The sequence below is a fragment of the Malaya genurostris genome, chromosome 3 (assembly GCF_030247185.1).
Source record: "Malaya genurostris strain Urasoe2022 chromosome 3, Malgen_1.1, whole genome shotgun sequence".
Taxonomy (NCBI): domain Eukaryota; kingdom Metazoa; phylum Arthropoda; class Insecta; order Diptera; family Culicidae; genus Malaya; species Malaya genurostris.
The window spans coordinates 74,483,387-74,507,223 of NC_080572.1; the positions used below are offsets into that span (position 1 = coordinate 74,483,387).

The following is a 23,837-nucleotide window of genomic DNA, read 5'->3' on the forward strand; positions in this document are numbered from 1 at the left end:
ATCAGTCTTAGCTCATTTCTTCTTAAAACAGTGGAACGCATAGTCGATCACTATATCAGGAATGTTAGTCTGGGCGTGCATCCGCTACGTGGAATGCAACATGCTTACCAGCGCGGAAAGTCCACTACAACCCTGTTACATGATGTTGTGTACAACATTGAAAAAGCTTTCTCACAAAAGCAATCTTTCTTGGGAGTTTTCCTAGATATTGAAGGTGCCTTTGATAACGTGTCTTTCAATTCAATTCTGGAAGCAGACCGTGGTCATGGCATACCTTCAAGTATCAAAAATTGGATACACGCAATGCTTAGTAATCGACTTCTTTGTTCATCGGCAAGCAGAGATTAAAAAGCTGAGTGTCTGTGGGTGTCCTCAAGGTGGTGTACTATCCCCATTTTCATGGAACCTAGTCGCTGATGGTTTGTTAACGAAACTTAATAACCTTGGGTTTCCGACTTATGGTTTTGCCGACGTTTATCATATATTGCTGACCGGTATAAGCATTAACACTCTCTTTGATTTAATGCAGCAAGCCCTGCGATCTGTTGAACAATGGTGTTGTCAGGTTGGATTATCTGTAAATCCGGGCAAAACATCAATGGTGCTTTTCACTCATCGTAGGATAATCACAGGAACTCGTCCGTTGCAGTTCTTTGGTTCAGAGGTCAGTGTGGTCGATCAAGTTAAATACGTCGGGGTTATTCTTGATTCAAAACTGAATTGGTCTGCTCACATTGACTTCAGGATTAAAAGAGCTTGCATGGCTTTCGGCCAATACAGACGTGCTTTTGGAAAATCATGAGGACTCAAACCCAGATATATTCATTGGATCTACACAACTATTGTTAGACCAATTTTAGCATATGGATGTCTTGTATGGTGGCAGAAAGGAGAAGTCGCGACAGTTCAGTCAAAGCTAAATCAACTCCAAAGGATGGTCCTAATGGCGATGACAGGAGCATTCACGACAACTACTACTGCTGCCCTAGAGGCGCTACTGTGCATTAAACCACTACATGTGTTCCTAAAACAAGAAGCATTATCTTGTGCATACCATCTTAAGGTTACAGGGCTTTGGAACAGTAACCCATTAGATTATGCTACCAGCCACACTCGCTTGTGGTCTCAAATGGTTACGTGGGATGAGTATTTACTCGCCCCAAGTGACTTAACTCTCACATGCAGTTTTCCTTTCAAAACATTTAATGTGCGCTATCCTCTTCATGAGGAATGGTTGTCTGGTTGTCTGAAACGACAACTTGATGAACACATAGTTTGTTATACGGACGGTTCTCTGTTGAATGGTCGTGCTGGTGCTGGTGTCTACTGTCGTGAAATGAGGCTGGAGCAGTCTCATCCAGTTGGTAGATACTGTACTGTGTTCCAAGCAGAAATCTTCTGTGTGGAGTACAATCGGCACTTCAGCAGAGGAACTGTGGTAAGCGAATTTATTTTTGTTCCGACAGTCAGGCAGCCTTAAAAGCACTCAGTTCGAATGACTCACGGTCGAATCTGGTGATCGCATGTCGAACTCAATTGAAGACCTCAGCATTTCAAATGCTATTTACTTCTTATGTGTACCCGGCCATACTGGTATTAATGGAAATGAATGGGCTGATGAGTTGGCTAGAGCTGGTGCAACGAATGATTTCGTTGGTCATGAACCAGCTTTACCACTTTCAACTAGTTGGATAAAGTACAAGATTCGTTCTTGGGCTGCATCCAAATATGCCAGCTACTGGCGCAGCTTGCAAACTTGCGCTCAGACAAAAGCATTTCTACCAGATTTAAATCTGTAAATGTCTAAGTGTCTACTGCATTTTTCCAAGCATCATTGCAGTATTCTGGTCAGAGCTCTGACTGGACATTGCAAACTCAATTATCACATGGCCACTATTCAACGTGCTGAGTATTATTCGTGTGATTTGTGTGAATGCGATTATGGTACTTCATATCATCTGATATGTAACTGTCCCGCATTGACGCAACTACGTATCCGGGTTTTTGGTTCTCCATACATGGTTGAGTCTGTGTAAGCGGAGCTAAAATTAAAGGGTATTCTCTCATTTCTCACCCAATGTGGTAAGGAGCTATAGTCAGAAAGGTTCATCGTTCTTCCTGGAGTGAATGAATCCTTTCTGTATTCACCTTAAATAGGGTTTAGCAGATTGTTTGGCATCCTTTAGGGGGTACCGAATTTACTTCTGCTCGTACATACTGCGAATCGTTCTGCATTCTTCCGGGAGTGCAGAATGGTGTCGCTTTTGTAAGATCTCTAAATCCTCTCGGGGGTTGGAGGTTTAATTAACAGCAGACTGTTCGGGACCTCGTAGAGGTTCAGAATTTACCTCTGCTTCCACTAAATGTGATCCCCAGCAGATTGTTCAGTATCCCTTAGGGGTGCAGAATTTACTTCTGCCTTTATGTGTTTTTGTGTCGTCAATTGTCCCATCCTCCTAGTCCAACCCTTGCCATTTCCTTTCAATCCTTCCCTCTTATATATCGGGAAAATGATGCTAAAAACAAATTGATGGCAAGGCATAAATCTCCAATTATCAAAGGGAACGTGCCATTTGAGCCAATTTGTTCTGATTCCTGATTCATGATGGTCGAAGCTCTACTGCCACTGGTAGTAGCAAAACTACATAAACTGGAGGTTAAAAAATCGGGACAAAATGAACGACAATAATAATAATAACACATAAAATTGTACTGGATAACCGGAAAAAGAAAGTGAGCGAGCATGCCATGGTTGGGCAAGATGCGGCAGATGAGAAAGATATCCTGCCGCTGGATTCCGCACGTACTATACTTATTTAGGACCAAAAAGACAAACCCAAGCGCACTTCGACCACATGTTTGTATGGATCCATTATTATACGCCATAGAACAGAATGATTACCCGACAATGGACTGAAGTCAGAACGAATGCGTCCAAGCTGCACAAGTGCCTCAAAGTAGGCTCAGTCAGTCAGCATGATCATTCTGTCGATCATTCGTATACTTTTTGAGAATTACTTTAGAACAGAAATGAAAGTATAAGCGTGTATGAATGGAGCTATTGAAGAATGAAATCGCTGTGTAATGGCCTTATCTGAAGTATATGGGCATCTTTAATAACGTGGTTGAAATCAACGGTTTACGGTTCCAATTATTTGCCGATCCACCATGCTCACCTAATTTGGCTCTCTCGAAATATTATCTGTTTCCAAACCTCAAATCATCTCCGAAAAATCGATGTGAATTTCGTTCGTATGGTCATCTACTAATATGACCTATACAATTTAGAAGCTGTTTTCCGATTTCCACGAAGGACCACCTTGCAAGATCTATCGCATCCATCACAAGTCTTGTTTATTGTTGTGCTCTATAAATAGACATTTAGAAGGTCTTAGACATTTCTGACAGAAATGAAATGTTCTGTATGTTGAAAGCGTAAGCATCATTCTAGACCGCAAGCTCTGCCTGCCTATGCGCAAGTTTTCTGTTTATTGTCTCAAGAAACATTACATTGCACTAGTACGCAGTATTCTTGAATATGGAGTTACAATTTTGACTCATGTTCACATCGGCCTTGGCTGAATCGTCTTCAATTGCCACGTTACTACAACTACTATGCCCTCATCAATCTACCGACTCTTCAAAAAAGACGAATACTTCTTCAAATCTAATAGAAGTCAATAAAGAAACATAAACGTATACGAGATCTGTTCAAAAAGTACCCGGAATTCTCATTTATCTAAAAAAAAATATTTATTTATTCGTCTACATATATATGGTCCCCTTCAAAGTAATCCCCCCTAGATATAATACACTTATGCCAGCGTTTTTTCCAGTCTTCGAAACACCCCTGATAGTCACTTTTTGTAATGCTCTGTAGCACTCTCAGCGATTCTGCCTTTATCTCTTCAATCGATGAAAAACGCTATCCTTTCATGGGTCTCTTCAACTTTGGGAACAGGAAAAAATCACACGGAGCGATATCTGGTGAATAAGGAGGTTGGGGCATGATTAAAGTCTTGTTTTTTTGTTTGTTTTTTTGATCAAAATTCAGCAGTTTTGGAACGAATTTTGCTGCCACTCGTTTCATGCCCAAAACATTTGAAAAAATATGATGGCATGAGCCAACTGATATGCCAACTTCATCAGCAAATTCTCTAATAGTGATTCGGCGATCATCCATAATCATTTTTTCCACTTTTCCCACATTTTCATCGATTATTGACGTGCTGGGTCGACCGGAGCGTTCGTCGTCTTCAACGTCTTCGCGGCCATCTTGGAAACGCTTATACCACTCGTAAACACTTGTTTTTTTTCATAGCAGACTCACCGTAGGCTCTCTGTAACATTTCGCACACTTGGTTACACTTTATTTCATTTTTCACGAAAAATTTAATACAAATTCTTTGACTCTTCAATTCTTCCATTGTTTGAACTAACAAAAATCGCCGAGCTCAAAAAATACGTCTACACCAGCCGCTACAAGACAGAATGTAAACAATGAATACAGCTGAAAATTTCACCATACATTAGGGACATATGTACAAACACAATAAAAAAAATTTTTTTTGACCACCGGACTCTCCAGACGCGCGCAATTAAAAAATTCCGGGAACTTTTTGAACAGACCTCGTATAACTTGACTGTTAGAGATTTTGAGCACATAAAATTACGTATTTATGGGACCAGATGTCCGATTCGAATGAAACCTTTCATTTCAATCCATTCTATCATTTTATTCGGCCAATTCATCTCAGGTAAATCTAAATGCGTTCAGATTTGGAATTTTCGGAAAGAAAAATTAGGGAACCGGTACAACCAACTTATAAAGTCAACTGGTATTTCTTAACATGACAGTAAATGTTAAGAAATGGATTTTTTGGCCGCTACTTCCAAGATAGAAAACCGGTAAAGCCAAGTTAGTATAAAAACAACTAACAAGACCTTGAAGTTGCAACAGTTTTGAACTAAGTGGAGAAGATTTATCTGTTTTAGTAATCGTTACTTCTAATGACGATTTTGAATTTCCAACACTCATCACCCTGTATTTTCGGACCTAGAAATTGTGTCTTTATGAAATTAAATGTCATACGAAAAAATAACATCTTTCATCTCAATGTAACTTCGTGAAATAGGCCAAACAATATCTGAGAAATCGGTGCGAGTTCCATTCCGATGTTTTTGACCGCTTTTTCAGATGCTTCAGGAACTGGTAAAGTTAACTGGCCCCTCCCAAAACGAAATCCGGGACGGATGGCATGTTGTGATTGGATTGTGAAAACATAGGTCAATTCAAACTGATTTTTCAAATGTGTACTATTGAAATACTAAAACGACGTTGCAATACATGTTTAAGTTAAATATTTATGAGTCGAATGATTGTTGAATTATTTAAATTTAACGGAAAATGACTCAGCTATAAGCGTTCAGAAAAAAGGTTACGTGGTAGGTTTAGTATTTTTCTGTATAGTATTCTGGTTTTTACAAGCCATAATTTTATTGGAAAATCATTTGCTAACTAACTAACGATAGCGATATGTACTTCATTAGGTAATAAAGCGTATGGGTGTTGTCGTTTTCTTAATCGTATAAAAATACTGAGAATAGTGCCATCAACCTTTAGTGGACACTTCAGAAATCTTAACCATAGCCTACCATTTTGATCGGTAAATTACTTCGTACCAGAATAAAAGCTCTTAAATACACACACTACATCCGGCTTTGCTGGTTCACTAGATATTCTGGACTATATCCTGTACACTGAAATACGTCCCCACGACCAGAATGAAACTACCGAATGTACCAAGAACCACATTTTTCACCAAACGCCACTTCATCCAGCCAAAATCAGCCGGCCATCGAAAGATTGTATCCAGAGTGATCGGTGTAAGTAGGGCCAATGTGGCGGATCCAATGGAGCCCACAAATCCGATGAACAGTTCCAACTTAGGCACCGTCAACGCCAATCCCATCATCACGATTACGATCCCCAATCGAATGATTATCTGTGCCAAATTTTCTTTCCGAGCCGGAATTTTATGCCCTATTTTCAACCAGAGAATTTCCATCGGGACATAATAGTACAGACCGGTAGTAAGTAGAATTGCCAGAGCCGCCAGTAACTGCGTTGACTTGGCTAGGCTGAAAACGAAATTCGTTATGATGAGAGGATTCGATATATCGAATGATCTTTAACATACATTTCTTCGTTTGGAAGATTCAAAGTGACGGATCCTTTAGTATCGGGGCCGTAAAGAGCGTAGCCGAAAAATCCTGTAACGATATACAGTAGTGTAATAAAGCAAATTCCTGCGTTCACTACTCCCACGGGATGCAAGAAGTGCTGCGGGTGCTTCATTTTGTTTTCCACTGGCAGTACGATACCGATGCCTTCGATCGCGTAGACTGCTATCCTGCAAGAAAAACGAGCGGTAAGGAAATATGTTTAGAGCCAAAAAACCGCAAAAGTTACCCGAAAAATGACGGAAGATTAAACCATTCGGGCCAGAAACCTCGATCTCCTAGAGTAATCGGTTCTTTGAAGATATAGTATAACGTGATAATGAAGACTACCAGAATCGAAGAATTGGCAAGCAATGAAAATGGTACCAAATACTTTAGTTCACGAACCTGGGTTATCAGAGCGACGACAACCGTCATCATCAGAATGTAAGTTCGCGTTTCCCAGTCAATTTGTAGTTCGTAGTTTACGACTTCGCGCAGTGTTGTTGAGATAAACACCAAATATACGCTCACAGAGAAAAAACTCATTATCAGAAGCATGTAGTCGATATAGGCCCTGGAATAAAAAGGATCCCATGAATCCATTTGAATCATCATAGTAGGCTATAGCAAGGGTAGGGTTGCCACCTGTCGGACCCGCTGTTTGACTATCATAGAACAACAGCCTCCTAATCACACTTTACATTGTTCAACATGCTCATTGGCATCGTACTTAAAAAAACAAAACAAATTCGCATCTCTCACGCACCGTTGAGGTCAGAGAATCAGATTTCAATTATCAATAATCACACGTCCGCGGTGGCAACCATAGGAAAAAGAATGGTACTTGGCGAATCCAGCGAATCTCCGAACACCAGGGGGTCCATTGGCGCATACGTTTTCTGCCGTTTCGGAAAATCCCAGAGAAGGAATTTTATTTTTCTTACAAGATTTTTGGGACGTACTAACCTGTAAAAAACGAAACATTGTCGTTTATTAATTAATAAAAATTGTGACACTAAATATGTCTAGAGTCAATCTAGGGAAACGTAAAAACAAGAATGATTATGATTATTGTGATGACGAAGTGAACGACAATTCAACATCGCTTAAATTCGAATAACACAGCAAAAATTATAAAATTCACGGTTTATGCCAGTTCACATATGACACAATTCATAAGAACTTAATTCGTCAAATTGACTGAATTCTACAATGATGATTCAAATATGTGTCAAACATAACCCATCCTTCAATTAAACATAAGAACTTACATGTTTCAAGACTTAAAAATTTATCTTATTGCATAACATTTGTGTTTGATCAACTGTAAAAATATGTCATTTTTGATACTCGAATATGTCAATCTCTAATCTCTATACACAAAACATACGAATTCAAATACAAGTCTGAATTGCTTCGTTTTTAAAGGAATCCAATAGTGGCCAAAACTCTAAAACAGAACTCCCTTCATGTTCACAGAAATAATAGAACCGATTTTCACAAACTTAGGTTCAAATGAAAGGTTACATGAAACTTCTTCATCATTTCATTAAGTCCATTAGAGTGCCAATTTTAATTTTGTTTTATGTTAGACTTTTTTCTCTTCCATGAGTTCAACCAATAGCCAACTATATGATATTGAATAAAAGTGATGAACTGATACAAACAAACCTGAAATAGTTATAAGATCAAGTACAAAATAAATGTGTTTTATTTAATGCAATTTATAATAGCAAATCGCTTGATAAAAACAGTGTTTAGATTAACTAATGAATACCAACATCCGAAATGTATTAAAGTACTATGTACTATGTATGTACTATGTATATATTGTGATCACCACGAGATAATGTTATGGTGATTCTTTTGATATATCCCATATATTTCGAAAACTTCTGGACGAATTTTTCAATTTACTTGAGTTTGAACGAACACAGATGGCTTTACAAATATTTACACATCATGATTCAAAATTGCCCTATAAACTTGAAAATCTCGGATGAAAGCTGAAATTTTCAGTTCACATACAGATTTGATTTAGACGATAAAACATGAGAAAATAGGCGAGTAAAACAACCTTTGATCATAATTTATCAATTAATCTCAAATTCCAACCATAAAAACAAAGAATTTTCCATATATGAAAACAGGACTCAACCTCACTTCTTTGAATTTGATATTTCATCTTACGATTTCCCCATAAATATCCATCAAACATACCACGGGAAGTTACTGAATTTTTAATGATTGATTTTTTTACCAAATAATCACACGTTTTTGTATGTTAAGTTTTCGATTCATTCGATTATCACCATCGCTTAGTTCAAAGCTCGCCACTCGAGCAGCGCAGTAATCTCAGAAGAGTTGGATGGATTCTTCAATTGGAATTAGCCCATTTTTGGTAAACTAAATGTTATTACTGGAGATTTTAATATTGATTGGCTCAGTGATCAAGGTTCGAATCAATTGAAACAGTTGGTAGAATTCTTCAATTTGAAGCAAACTGTGAATGAATTTACAAGAATTTCGAGATACAGTAAAACATTGATAGATCACGTGTTTTCCAATTTCGACGGTGTTTATTGAAATGTGGAATCCGATTGCAAGATTTCAGATCATGAAACAATTGCAATTTCCGTAACGAGTAGCTCTAGAAATGTGGAAAATACGGTGAAAATCAAGTGTTGGAAAAACTATTCAAAGCAAACCCAATCTCGACTTGTATCAAGAAGTTTGGGTTGTACACAGTTGATTGGAAATTTGGATCACAGAGCATCTATTCTTACTGACATATTGAAAAAGTGTACTAATGAATTAGTAACTGAAAAGTATGTTACTTTGAACAGCTCGAGTAGTTGGTACTCAATAGACCTCTTACGGTTAAAACGTGAGAGGGATAAACAGTAAAAGAGATTCTGTAGAACTAACAATGATAGTCACTGGAGTAGATATACACAAGCACGAAATATTTATTCACGGGCCCTGAAGAAGACTAGATATGAATACATACAGAGGAAGATCGATCAAATCAACAAAACAGCAGAGAGTTATGGAAAATTCTCAAACAGTTGATCAAGCCTACACATAGTGCATCGAAAACCATAACTTTTAACGGTATAGAAGAGTACACAGAACAAATTATATCTGAAAAGTTCAAACAGTTCATAAATAGTGTTCAACAGATCAACCAAAGTATTGAATTGGTAGGTGAACCTGTTGAAATAACACAGCCGATGAATAACTATTGTAGACTTGATGAATTTGAACCAATCACTTTTGAACAATTGAAAAATATTTGTTTTCATTTGGAAAAATCGACTGTTATTGATAACGTAAACTCAAAAGTGATACAGGATTGCTTTCATGTTATCGAACACCATCTACTGGATTTGGTAAATGAATCGTTGTACTCGGAGCACGTGCCAAAAGTGTGGAAAGAATCTCTGGTGGTTCCTATCCCCAAGGTTACTGGAACGGATAAAGCCGAGGAGTACCGTCCCATTAACATGCTGCACACGCTGGATAAAATTCTGGAACTTGTTGTTAAATATCAGCTGATTAACTATTTGAACTCTAACAGTTTGCTAATACCGGAACAATCGGGATATCGTAAGGGTCACTCTTGTGAAACCGTTTTGAACCTAGTATTGGCAAAATGGAAGGAGAAAATCGAAGCCAAAGAGAGTATTTTTGCTGTGTTCTTGGATCTGAAGAGAGCCTTTGAAACAATTTCAAGACCTTTATTGTTGCAGACATTGCGTCGTTTTGGCATCGGGGGAATGGCACATGAGTGGTTTGAAAACTATTTATGTGGTAGATCTCAAAAGACTGTTTTTAACGATGTAGTTCCCTTGGTAATTCACTTAGTGTGCCTCAGGGAAGTGTGTTAGGTCCTATTCTATTTATTATGTATATTAATGATATGAAGCGAGTCTTACGTTTCTGTGATATAAATTTGTTTGCAGACGATACTGTTCTTTTCATAACGGCTAAAGATTTCAATGAAGTTGTTGCACATTTAAACGAGGATCTAAGTTCGCTGGTTCGATGGTTAAAATTCAAGCAACTGAAACTAAACGTCGCGAAAACTAAATATATGGTTATTTCTTCTATTAGCACCGGTCATGACACCAATGTGCAAATTGATGGTGAAACTATTGATCGCGTTAGAGAAATGAAGTATCTTGGAGTCATAATTGATGAAAAGTTAACATTCAAATCTCATAATAATAACGTCATCAAGAAGATTGCCAAAAAGTATGGTATATTGTGTCGTTTGAGAAATGACCTAACGGTCCGTAGTAAGATTCTACTGTATGAAACAGTCATTCCACCACACATTGATTTTTGCCCATCCATTCTGTTTCTTGCTAATAACACACAAATCTTGAGATTACAGCGACTGCAAAATAAGATCATGCGATTAATTCTAAAATGTAGTAGATATACCTCAATGGCTTTAAGTGAAACAGAGAATTTACTACTTAACCATGGTATTTATTTTCAAGATCTTAAATGGCATGCTGCCTCGATATTTGTGTGATCGAATTGAAAGAGGAACTGATTTGCATAGGTACAATACTAGAAACGCATCTGATGCTAGAACACCAAGCTTTTTGTTAGCCAGGTCGCAAAACTCATTATTGTACAAGGGAATAAGTTTTTTTAATTCGATGCCAAGAGAAATCAAACGCCCAACGACATTGGTGGAGTTCAAATGTATTTCACACATAAAGTCCGCTTTGTAAGCAAATATTTAATTAGTTAGTTAAAAAATTTTAGATTTTTTATTTTTTTACGTATTACGAAGATTGTATTTTTTTGTTTGTTTATATATATTATTGTGAGACGTATTAAGTTACTATGTTTGGTATGATGATGATGGATTTTTAGTTTGTTTGAGAGTTAAAAAATAATGAGCAGTCTACAAACGTTTGAGCCTCGTGCGCGAAAAAGGTAGTGACTATTTGGAAAGCAAACAGGACTGGCCGAAGAGCCTCAGTGTGTTAAGTTTGCTCTTGACCTTGATCGCAAGGTTTTATTAATAAATTAAGGAATAGATTCGGGAAACTAATTGGGATCGACAATTGTTAATGGAATTGGGCTTGGCTCTGCTCATCCGTAGTCTCCTTACTCCATCGTAGCTGATGTGTGTAGCGATGAACTGGTCCGGCGGGAAGGGCCAGGTGAATTACTGTCTGATACTAGTTAAGATATCAGGTTCGATTCCTGATGTGATCAAGGATCTTCCCGGGTTGGAAATTTTCTTGATTAGCCCTGGATAGTAAATCCGAAATATTTGAATGTTGTTTTGTGGTCAGTCGTTCTTTTGAAGAAGAATCTATACCTGCTAGATTAATCAGATCGTTTTCTTTTGTTTACTGGTTAAGATATATGCAAAAATATTAATTATCATTTAGATAACTCGTTCTGCTCACACCTTTGTAGGGGTATAAGGTGGGACCATCATCATCGTCATCATCATTTTTACTTTATCATAATCATTTCTTGACTATTTGATAGTAGTGACCAAGGGAGATGATGCTCCGTTATTTGATGCTACACGGAAAGATCGAAATCAGTATTTTGGCGAAAAAATTAGTTGATTTTCTGATTTTAGTTAGTTTTTTTTTGAGACAACTAAAAAAATCTTACTTTTGCTAATTTAGATTTTTTATTTCTGATTCCCTTAATAATAATAAAATATTTGTTGAAATGGCTTTTTTTTAGTTGAATGAATGGTTGAATTGGCTTCGTCAATTTGCAGTTATGTGGCGCACTGTCACCGAAAAAAACGTTAACACGTAATGACTACTAGCCACTAGATGGCACACTACTACCGAAAAATATTTCAGTCGCGGTAGTCTTTTCTATATTGGCAGGTATAAATACGATGTTGTATTGGAGAAAAAAACATAAGCGAAACATAAACTTCTTTTTGAAAATTTATCTTCTAAATCGCTGCTTTCTCCACTAGACTTCGCGAAATCGACTCTCTCACTGCAAATTTTGAGCCCTCGGAAAACAAAAACCGAATACAAGTAATACACCGGACGGCATAGCCCGGAAGGTTGGAAGATATAAAAAAAATCATTTGACATATACAATTAGAGTGCAACATTCGAAACTCATGTCACTGTTCCGCGTGAAAACATTATTTCGCACAATCGCTTCAAATGCGCACAAATTCTGAATAAATACACTTTCCACTAAGAGTTTACGTCATTTTTACAAATCGAATCAGAAATTTATATATGGATATATCGTATCACATGCGAAAAACATCAAAACAATTTGCAAGCAGTTTCAACAAGACTGTCCTTTTTAGCTTTTTAATGGATTGTTTTGCTTTGACACTTCTCATGGGTTTTTGACTAATAAACTTGTTAATTAAACCAATTTCATTTTTGTGTCATTTGTGCTGTCCTTCAGTACTGATGGTGATAGAAAATAGAAACAAATTTTCTGATTTTAATAACAAATTAGTTGTCAATGAGAATTTCGTGTTGAATTGAAATATTGCTGGTTTTTGTCCAGGATATTCGCCAACTAAACAAATTCTCTAAAAATAAGAGTTTTTTCCAGCAAAGTAAATTTTCAATTTTAACTAATTTCATAGTTATTTTGGAAATTTTGTTGTTAAAATCAACTAATTCAAATACAGTAATACGAATACGCGCAGAGCTAATTTCGGTCGTTCCGTGTAGAATAATTCTGCTATGACCTATCTAAAATGGACAGGTCGAAATACTGTTAGAATAATAAGTATTGAACTGAAATGCCAGCAGCTATGTTGAATGATACATAATAATGTTGAATAAGTGCGATTGAAAAATTTGAAACTGCTTGAAATTCGCACTTTAATAGGGCTACCACCTCATTCACAATTCTCGTTCGGAGATTGTTTTCGAGGGATGGATTGATATCGATGGATGAAAAAAATTGACAATCGGCAAAAAAATTGAAAATTCCAAAATTCACAATCATTCAAATTAGGGAAAATCTCGGTGGAATTTCGTAATTTCGTAAAAAATCTGAAATTCGAGAGTGTCACCCTCTTGGTATTGACTCAATTTGACTATTTCAGATATACAAATAATATTGGTAATTAATTTTTTTTTCTACACGGAAAGACCGAAATCAGCATTTTGGCGAAAAAATTAGTTGATTTTCTGATTTTAGTTAGTTATTTTTTGAGACAACTAAAAAAATCTTACTTTTGCTAATTTAGATTTTTTAATTCTAATTCCCTTAATAATAATAAAATATTTGTTGATTTTTTTTAGTTGAATTCACCAATTAAACGTGCTTTCGTTTCTTAGCTAAGGCACACTTCATTTCCATTCAGCTAATTTTTAAGTTGAATTAGAGAAATAAAACGTTGTTTTCAACCAACATAAATGGTTGAATTGGTTTCTGCAATTTGCAGCTATATGGCGCTCTGTCACCGAAAAAACGTTAACACCGTAATGACTACTAGCCACTAGATGGCACACTACTGTCGAAAAAAATTTCAATTGCGGTTGTCTTTTCTATATTGGCAGGTATAAATACGATTATGTATTGGAAAAAAAGACATAAACAAAACATCAATTTCTTTTTGAAAATTTTTCTTCTAAATCGCTGTTTTCTTCATTCGACTTCGCGAAATCGACTCTCTAACTGAAAACTTTGAGCACTCGGAAAACATAAACCGAATACAAGTAGTACACCGGACGGTGTAGCCCGGAAGGTTGGAAGATACAAAAAACATCATTTGACATATACAATTAGAGTGCAACATTCGAGATTCACTATCGCACAATCGCTCCAAATGCGCACAAATTCGGAATAAATACACTTTCCACTAAGAGTTTACATCAGTTTTACATATCGATTTAGAAATTTATATACGGATATATCGTAACACATGCGAAAAACATCGAAACAATTTGCAAGCAGTTTCAACAAGACTGCCCTTTTAGCTTTTTAATGGATCGTTTTGCTTTGATACTTCTCATGAGTTTTTGGCAATAAACTTGTTAATAAAACCAATTTCATTTTTGTTTTCTTTGTGCTGTCCTTCAGTAATGATTGAGATAGAAAAATAGAAATAAATTTTCTGATTTTAATTTCAAAATTAGTTGTCAATGAGAATTTCGTGTTGGATTGAAACATTGCTGGTTTTTGTCCAGGATATTCGCCAACTAAACGCATTCGCAGTTTTTTCCAGCAAAGTAAATTCTCAATTTTAACTAATTTCATAGTTGTTTTGGAAATTTTGTTGTTAAAATCTAATTCAAAAACAGTAATACGAATTAGGCGCAGAGCTAATTTCGGTCGTTCCGTGTATAAAAAGAAAAAGAATAAAAATGAAACAGAGAGGACTCCCAAACAGTGCAGTAAAACTTTATTCAATTCAATTGAAACTGATTGTGGAACACATTGAAGATCTCTCCACTGCAGTAAACTTCACTTCAGTTTATCACTCGTTTCTCTTCAATCGAGGCTCAGTTTAATTACCGTCAGTTGATCTCTTGAAGTAACAAAATTCCTCTTTCAATAGTGTTAGAGTGGCCTTCAAATGAGGTTCATGTAAACATTCGAATTCTTTCAAGATATTAGATGAAAGACTAAACAGATAGCTGAAGCATCAATCACAGAGCACACATAAATTAGTTGTTTCCTCCTTCAGTTTTCATTTTTAATACTTTACTCCATTTATAATTCAATTCGTTCGAATCTGCTTACTACCAAGAGCGAAGACAATGAAGCAGCTATACTACTTGGCACTTGAAACTGAGCAAGCAAAGCTTCAAATGACTAGGTACGATTATTCAACTGACGATGAATTCTGGGAGCTTCACTTGAAAATGGCAGCAAAAGTCATATGAATTAGTAGGGATACGCTGACGGTCAACGGCCATAAATTTCATTTTCATTTTATATTATTCGATTGAAAATGAAAGTTTACCGCACTGCTCCCAAATACCGTTAAGAATAAATCGATTGGAATTATTTAAAAAAAATTGAGTTATATGCAAAAAAAATCGGAAATTATACCTTTTTCATGAGGACAAAGTATAATCAAAGAGATGAAGTAACTCATTATTCATTCAGGACTAAAATATGTTGGTCAGCTATAATAAAAGTTTGTATATTTTACATCCCAGCAAAAATCCCCCTCTACCCGCACAGGAAAAAATCTCCGGACGGGAACTGAGAATTAGGTGGTAACCCTATTTATGTCTTATTTATATAATATTTCCATTAGAATTACGAAATTCTTCGAAATAGTGGGTCGTTCCCCTCGGCACGAAAAATTACCGTCTTGGGTTTAACGGGTTTGACATGTTTCACTGGCCCTGCTACACACCTGTCTCTTAGTTCATCTATTACATCATCAATCTTTCCTTTAGCTTGCATACGATGTACACACAAACCACTCTGACTTAACTTAGTATACCACATTCGAAACCAACGTGCTATACCAGTATTTTGATGATCATCTGTTTATACTATCTCAACTTCCAGTATATTGGCACTAGCAAAACTGACTGTTGAGTTGTTATCTATTATTCGACGGTAAACCTCGGTTACTGTACACTCACTCTTCATGACAGGAGGTATTGCTAGTTAAGTCGACCAGTACTAGAACGACATTTCTCAATTTCAACCTTCTCGTCTCTGACGCTAACAAATGCGATGTAACGCCTATTTCTGCAATGAATACTTTTCAAATGATGTTCACTTACCAGTAAGTGTACACAGTGTGCGTAAATAGTAGCAACCAAGGCCGTTCCAAGAATACCAAATATAAGTCCTCCATTTTTGAAAGCCAAAGGCATCGCTAAAATTCCAGTTCCCAAAGAACTTTTTATAAGATGGATTAGCGTCCCGGTAGAACTATATCAAAAGTATAACAAACATATTGAAATTGTTGCACTCGACTGTACTTACTTACGAAGTAGGTTTTCGAATGCGCCGATGCTCGAATGGATTAAAAGTTTCATTTTCCGGTAAATCATATGCAGCCCTAAAATGGAACAAAAATGTCCTCTCAATTTGTGAATCTTGAAATTAACACCGCTCCTTATTTTAGTGATTACTCACATTTTTGTTTCCACTATTTGAAAGCTTTCCAATTTCCGCTCGGCTGGTTGATCCATTGAAAGGAATGCCACGCTATCAGTCATAGATGTGATCACTGAAATTTACATATTATTAAACAATAAATTTAATGACCATCGCAGTATTCGATCAAACCCGTTGTTGTGAAACTGTTAATGTAGGCGCCAAGCAGTCTAGATAAGACAATATTTCTTTATTTGTGGATGAGCTACCTTTCTTATTAAATATATTTATTATCCTAAGCAAATAAACATTTAGTCACCACGATGCCACTAGCGAGAATCACGAGAAGATAAACACGACCATTCGTCTACTATTCAACGATTGTACTAAACTTGAAACCAATAATAGAAGTGCTTCGTTTCTTCGTGAGCTGCGGACACTTGGATTAGGTTGACGTTGAATGCTCTATTCGACAATAAAAGCTGTACATTATCTTACCGATGATAAGACCATCGTCGAGATCGGTGCACGTGCTCAAGTCACAAACAAGCAGAAATAACTTTTCCAATACACCAATTGAAAGCAAGCATGAAGGGCACACGCACAGAAATTGAGCTTGTTTAAAATAACAAAACAGTCAGTAGATTTTAAAATTGGATTTCCAGCTGGAATAAGATTGTTTTGAACCAATTTCTCCCTTCTACATCAACAATTATATCTATTTGATTTGAAGACAAATTCTCATCCTGGCTAACGAAAAACTGGTTTGTTTCGGCAGATTGTATCGATGAAATAAATCAGTCATTCATTACATGTCAACAAAAGTTGAGTTGAAGTTATTGGCAACGTATTTGTTGATTCAATCGTGTTTTACATTTATATCAAGAAAAAAATTGGATCATTTTATCTATTGACTTATTTGTGTAATGACAACTAAGTTTATTGTTTGAATTAACCGTATCAGTTTTCTGGTTTATAAGAAAAAACCAGAGAATTTTTCTCCCGTCGAGTTTGCACTTGTGTATCGAAAAGTAGTTAGCAACGTTGATTATTGAATAAAAAGCGAAAAAAATACATATTTCTGTAAAACGCTCGCACTTTGGACTTGACATTCTTCATTAAATTCTGCACAGTTACTTTTGTGACTTTCCTGGTGGCAGCTGTCCAGTTTTTTATTTCAACTCCTGCATGTTTTGGGACACTTGACCTTCCTTCCGAAAGTGCCGTTTGACAATTGCCCCTTTCAATTGGCCGAAGATCCGGGCAGTTCGGTGGGTTGATGTCCTTTTCCACGAAAGGTAAATTATTTTTTGACAACCACTGTAGAACGGAGTTGGCGTAGTGGGCTGAAGCCAATTCCGGCAAGAAGAGAGGAGGAGCCTTATGCATTCTGTACAGTGGCAGCATTCTTTTCTTCAAACAGTCTTCCTCGTACACCTTGGCGTTGATTGTGCTCTTCGTGAAGAAAATCGACGACCGCAAACCACAGGCACAAATTGCTTGCCAGACCAACACTTTCTGCTCAAACTTTTCCATCGCCACCCGAGGTGTCAGCGTCGTCCAGGTCCTGGCACACCGATTTCGTATAATATTGCGTTCCGGGCAGCGCTCTAGAGTCTTCCTTGGCGTAGGTTTCGTCGTCGATCAGGATGCATCCGTCTCTATTCTGTAGAATTCGGTTATACAGGTTTCGCGCTCTTGTTTTGGCCTGAACTTGCTGTACCAGGGACTTTTTCGGCACCTTCTGTTTCTTGTACGTTTTCAGGGAGTTCCGAACTTTGATCCGTTGAATCATCCCAATGCTGGTGTTGAACTGATTGACCAAATCCCGCGTCGACGCCGTTGGGTTTTTCCTGATGTACTCAACCATTTTTAAGTCCCGGCCTCGCTGACTGGGACCCGTTTTCCTATCGGATCGGGGCAAATTCTTCATGGAAGGGGTCTTACCGAACTTCTCGATAATATTTTTGACACTGGTGTGGTGCACTTTCACCCGTTTTGCAATTTCGTTGTACGTGACACCACTTTCTAAGCACCAAGTGTGCAGAATTTTCTTTCGCGTTTCCGGATCAATTCGACTCATCATTGAAACGTTAAACTGTACCGAAACCAGTCGATTGCGCAGCTGCTATTGTAAATAAACATGTCACCGCAAAACACGCTGCAAAAAGTTAAGCCATTTCAGAGTAATAACTGTTTTAATGTTGCTAACTACTTACCGATACACTCCTTAGAAGGAAAATTTAAGTGTTTCTTTCGTTTCCTTGGGGTCTTTCAACAGTTCAAGTGTGTGTATGGATAATTCAGAATATTACTAAACTTGCATTACATTACATAACACGTTTTTTTACTGAAAATATTTGATGAAGGAATTCTATATTGACCAGATTAATGGAGCCCCGAATCATTGATTGTGACATGTGAAAAATTTGATCGTCCCACGACAAAAGGGTTTAACAGCTATTGAAAGCAATTAAAATTTCAAAATGGATAAAAATCGAAATAAAATTAGTTTAAAAAATTATATTGAAAATTAGTTTCAAAGAATCTCTTTTTAAGAATAATAACAAACAAAAATGTATGATTTCAACAAGCAAAAGCGTATGTTGAAGCACTAATTATTTTAGGTTTGAATCTTATCGTTCATTTCAACTGCCAAGTTTATAAATTCAAAGAACTGATAATATGATCTTTCTCTAAAGCTAGTTTATTTAAAACTTATTTTGAAAGTTGAATTCATCATGAAATTGTTTGTCAAGAAATTGACAGGAACGTGCAAGTAAAATATTTGTTATTTTTAACAAAATATTTCTTGAAACAAGCCAATACACTGAGCAAAATCAAATATCCTATTTTGTAGTTTCAAGCAACAATATTTGCAATCAGATTTTCTTTTGTCACTATTTCAACAAAATAAATCGTTGCGTGAAACCAAAATTTAGTTATTTTCACAATATTTTTCCCTGCGTGCACGAGGCATGATGTAGAAGACTTTTCAACATAGCAAGCTTGAAATTATAGCTGAATAAAATCCTATGTACAAAATGTCTTCAATCCCGTCTTCTTCATTGTATGTAATAGGGTAAGGGTTCCCTATTTCATCTCATTTGTAGGCACGTTACCCTAAAACCCTGATTTAGCCACTAAAATCACTGCGATTTTTTCATATTTCAGCTTAATTCGCCTTGCTCCACATTGAAAATTGATTCACATTCCTTGGAAATAAAAATAATATTTAAAAAATCAACTAAAAATACTTCTGAGATGTTCACTACTGTGCTCCTAATTTCATCTCAAAGGTTTTATATCCATCCTATCGTTGGTCCTTTATTCATCCCATAAATTAGCAATAACGACAGCAATTAAAACCAAAATATTGCACTATTACACCCTCAGGTTAAAAATGTCAGAATTTTCCTTAAAAAGGGTCTAATGCCAAGTATGAGACAACACACGATATTTTTAGAAACAGTTTGGAATCATTTCGACATTTTACATTTTTTGGATCGTTTTCGTTACCTTTCGTTTTAAATTTATAATTTTACTGTGCAGTTAATTTGGAGAACTTAACAAAAAACAAAAAACAGAATTGTTACTAGCCCTTCTAAAAACAAAATGCAGAACCAGAGTTGCCATTTATACAGATTTATCTGTATTGTATAGATTTTTGCGTTCGAATACTAATTTAAATCAGATTACAGGTTTTATCCAGATTTTCTAAATCTCATACAGATTTGTAAAGGTTCATAAAAAGTGAGAAGTTACAAGTTAGGCTTTTCTCTCTGAGTATCTCTAGGTATTTGATTGCAGTACTTCTTTAAAAGTTAAATAATCAACGAACAAATCCAATGTTAAAATGGAAATCTTTTGGGCAAATATTTGATGATGAACACTGAGAAACATTTATATTCAAATTTTGAACCAATTAATACTGATTCATTTTATTAGTGAAAACAGATAGAGCAGATACATTTTTTCTATGAAAATATCTGGCATCTCTGTGTACAGCAGCTGAAGCACACACACTTAACAGCATTATGTAGACATATAGCGGAAAGAAACCAGTGCTATTAGATTTGTCACAATGGTTATTTCATTAGTATTTAACACGCTCTTTCTGGTAATATTCGAATCCAAAATAGTTTTGTTGAAATATAGATATCAACAATATAATTAAACTAATGTAACGGATACGTACCCAGAGGGGGGGGCGAGGGGCCTTGGCCCCTCCCGAAATCAAAAACATAATTATTTAGAATGTCTCAGACATGTGGTACAGAAATAACAAGACAGCAAACGTAATGAAATGTAATATAATATCAGTTCCAGTGGAAAAGTTTAAAGTGTATGTTGAAAACAGCCGTAAAAGGCAAACCGAGAATTAGGTACATAAGCAATCTCCAGTAACAGTATTTTTTAATCTCTGGGCCCCTCCCGAAATGAAATCCTGGGTACAGGCCTGTGTCTAGTTATTGCATATCAACAAAAGTTGTGTTGATTTTATTGGCAATATTTATATTGAATCAATTCTGCTTTACCTTTATGTTCAGAAAAAGTTTGATTTATTTTATCTATGATCTTTTTTGTGAAATGAACCGTATCAGTTTTGATAAGAAATAAACCAGGGAAATTTTTTCTGCCGTGAATGAACATAAAAGTTTCAAATGAAATTACATCTGCTTATTTATTTATCTTGAAGCTTTTAAAGCATAAGCATTAATTTTTTTTTAAATAACTATTTATTGGAATATGAGTTAAAATTAAATTATTAAGATTTAAATTGGGTGTTCAGCCACAAGTGGTGACTTTTCAGCCCTATTATATATATGATTTGGTTATTACCATGAGGACATTATTTGCTTCCGCAATTCTGAAATTTTTGTGTAGGGAAAATTCTAAACCTACTTGTATTGTGTAATGGGGAAAAGGAACTTATATACTAACTTACTAACTAATACAGAGAGCGAATCGATTCAATTGAAGATTGCATCGATTTTTGTCGGAATTTGCTTATGATATTATGTGACATTAAATCTAATGGTTCTATATTTGTGAGTCTGTGTAACTCATTTGTACTAAACCAGGGAGGACGCTTCAAAATCATTTTCAGAATTTTATTCTGAATCCTTTGAAGCGTTTTCTTCCTGGTGGAACAACAGCTTGACCAAATTGGTACCGCATAAAGCATGGCTGGTCTGAAAATTTGTTTATAAATTAACAATTTGTTTTTTAGACAGAGCTTAGAATTTCTGTTTATAAGAGGATATAAACATTTAATATATTTATTACACTTTGCCTGGATTCCTTCAATGTGATCCTTGAAAGTGAGTTTTTTGTCATACGTTAAACCTAAGTATTTAGCTTGATCAGACCATGTCAATTCCAAGCCATTCAATTTTAGAATGTGATTATTGTTTGGTTTAAGAAAAGAAGCTCTTGGCTTATGAGGAAAGATAATTAATTGCGTTTTTGCTGCATTTGGTTTAATTTTCCATTTTGACAGATCACTCTTAGATTTCTACCTGTGGCTAACAGACTTGTGTCGTCACAGAATAGCGATTTCTGACAACCAACGGGTAGATTTGGGAGATCAGAAGTGAAAATATTATACAAGATTTGAGCTACACTCGAACCCTGCGGAACACCGGCTCGTACGGGTAGCAATTCAGATTTACAATTCTGATAGCTAACCTGAAGAGTACGATCAGTTAAATAATTTTGAATCATTTTGATCAAATAAATAGGATTTTTGCTATTAAACCTTTGTGCCAAACACTGTCGAATGCTTTTTCTATGTCTAGAAGAGCAACTCCAGTGGATAACCCAGAAGATTTGTTTGATTTTATCATGTTCGTTACTCTGACAAGTTGATGAGTAGTTGAATGTTCATGACGAAATCCAAACTGCTCTGGTAAAAAAATTGAATTCTCATTTATATGAGTCATCATTCTCAACAAGATAATTTTTTCAAAAAGTTTACTGATAGAAGAAAGTAAGCTAATTGGTCGATAACTTGATGTTTCTGCTGGGTTTTTATCAGGTTTGAGGATAGGAATTACTTTAGCGTTTTTCCATCGTTTTGGGAAGTAAGCTAATGAAAAACACTTGTTGAAAATTTTAACCAGGAGTCTCAAGGCAACATCGGGAAGATTTTTAATAAGAATATTAAAAATTCCATCATTACCAGGAGCCTTCATGTTTTTAAGTTTTCTAATAATTGATTTAATTTCATCAAAATTCGTCTCAATAATGTCATCGTGTGATAACACTTGGGTTGAAATATGATCATATTTCAGTGAGACTTCATTTTCAATAGGACTCACAACGTTCAAATTAAAATTGTGGACACTCTCGAACTGCTGAGCAAGTTTTTGAGCTTTTTCGCCATTTGTAAGAAGTATTTGATTTCCTTCCTTGAGAGCAGGAATTGGTTTCTGAGGTTTCTTAAGAACCTTAGAAGGTTTCCAGAAAGGTTTAGAATATGGTTTAATTTGTTCAACTTCTTTAGCGAAATTTTCATTTCGCAAAAGAGTAAATCTATGTTTAATTTCTTTTTGTAAATCCTTAACTATATTTTTCATAGCAGGATCACGAGAACGTTGATATTGTCGTCGACGAACATTCTTCAACCGAATGAGCAGTTGAAGATTGTCATCGATGATAGGAGAATTTAATTTAGTTTGAGCTTTGGGAACTGAAAGATTTCTAGCTTCGATAATATAATGATTCAAATTATCAATTGCTGTGTCGATGTCCGCAGAATTTTCTAAAATAGTTTCATGATCCACATGATTTTCATTGTGAGATCTGTAATCCAACCACATAAGCATTAATAATTGACCGGACTGCAAGGGCATCAAATGATTGGACACTATAAAAAGAAATACACCAGGACTTAATTGTGATATGTAATTAATTGGAATTTTATAAATGTGAGTAATAGATATTGCTAAAAATTATATAATCAAAGAGACTGATTTTGCAAGTTAAATTTACTATAAAATTGTTTGTCAAAAAATTGGCAGGAACGAACAAGTAAAATATTTGTTAGTTTGATCAAAATATTTATTAAAACATACTAATTCACTGAGAAAACCTATTTTTGTTATTTCAAGCAACAATATTTACGATGTTGAACCAAATTTTCTTTTGTCACTATTTCAATAAAATAAATCGTTGCGTGAAAACCAAATTTAGTTACATTTACAATATTTTCTCTACATGTATATTAATAGAACACAGAAAACAGATATTAGGTTTTTTACCGTCACTGCTAACCTCAATCGGATGAATACATTTTGACAGTTCAGCAGTACTGTTTGTAAACAGAAATTTCTTTTGTTTGTTTATTGACAAATTGGATCAGACCATTTACGGTCCGTATCACCTAAATAAAGTTTTAAAACATTTGTTCACGATTGAATACGTTTCGTTTTTGATAATTATTAAATAAAAAAGACTAGTTGCAAAGTGTAAAGATAATTGTTTTAGATGTGCTCTTAGATTTTTGTTTAAGCTTGTTTGTTTACAGGCTCACATATGAACTGTGTGTACACGGA

At 35.7% G+C, this 23,837-nt stretch overlaps 1 protein-coding gene across 1 annotated transcript; it reads right to left on the bottom strand.

The window, feature by feature from the left end:
• Positions 1 to 5,366: 5,366 nt before the first annotated feature.
• LOC131437004 (proton-coupled amino acid transporter-like protein CG1139) lies at positions 5,367 to 16,647 on the bottom strand. The gene is made up of 8 exons (XM_058606030.1): positions 16,471 to 16,647; positions 16,318 to 16,411; positions 16,169 to 16,240; positions 15,960 to 16,110; positions 7,070 to 7,191; positions 6,473 to 6,799; positions 6,201 to 6,413; positions 5,367 to 6,141 (listed from the first exon to the last, which is right to left on the bottom strand). Exons 2-8 carry the CDS (start codon positions 16,398 to 16,400, stop codon positions 5,733 to 5,735), a joined length of 1,377 nt encoding a protein of 458 aa, XP_058462013.1. The 5' UTR covers positions 16,401 to 16,411; positions 16,471 to 16,647; the 3' UTR covers positions 5,367 to 5,732.
• Positions 16,648 to 23,837: the final 7,190 nt, after the last annotated feature.

Bases quoted from the DNA above. Each gene is read 5' to 3' on its own strand.
- LOC131437004 (XM_058606030.1), bottom strand. From the start codon at position 16,400: ATGACTGATAGCGTGGCATTCCTTTCAATGGATCAACCAGCCGAGCGG. The intron at 16,111-16,168 runs GTAAGTAAGTAC...CTTTTGATATAG, and splicing joins CGCATTCGAAAACCTACTTC to TTCTACCGGGACGCTAATCC. The intron at 6,414-6,472 runs GTAACTTTTGCG...TTTTTCTTGCAG, and splicing joins AATCTTCCGTCATTTTTCGG to GATAGCAGTCTACGCGATCG.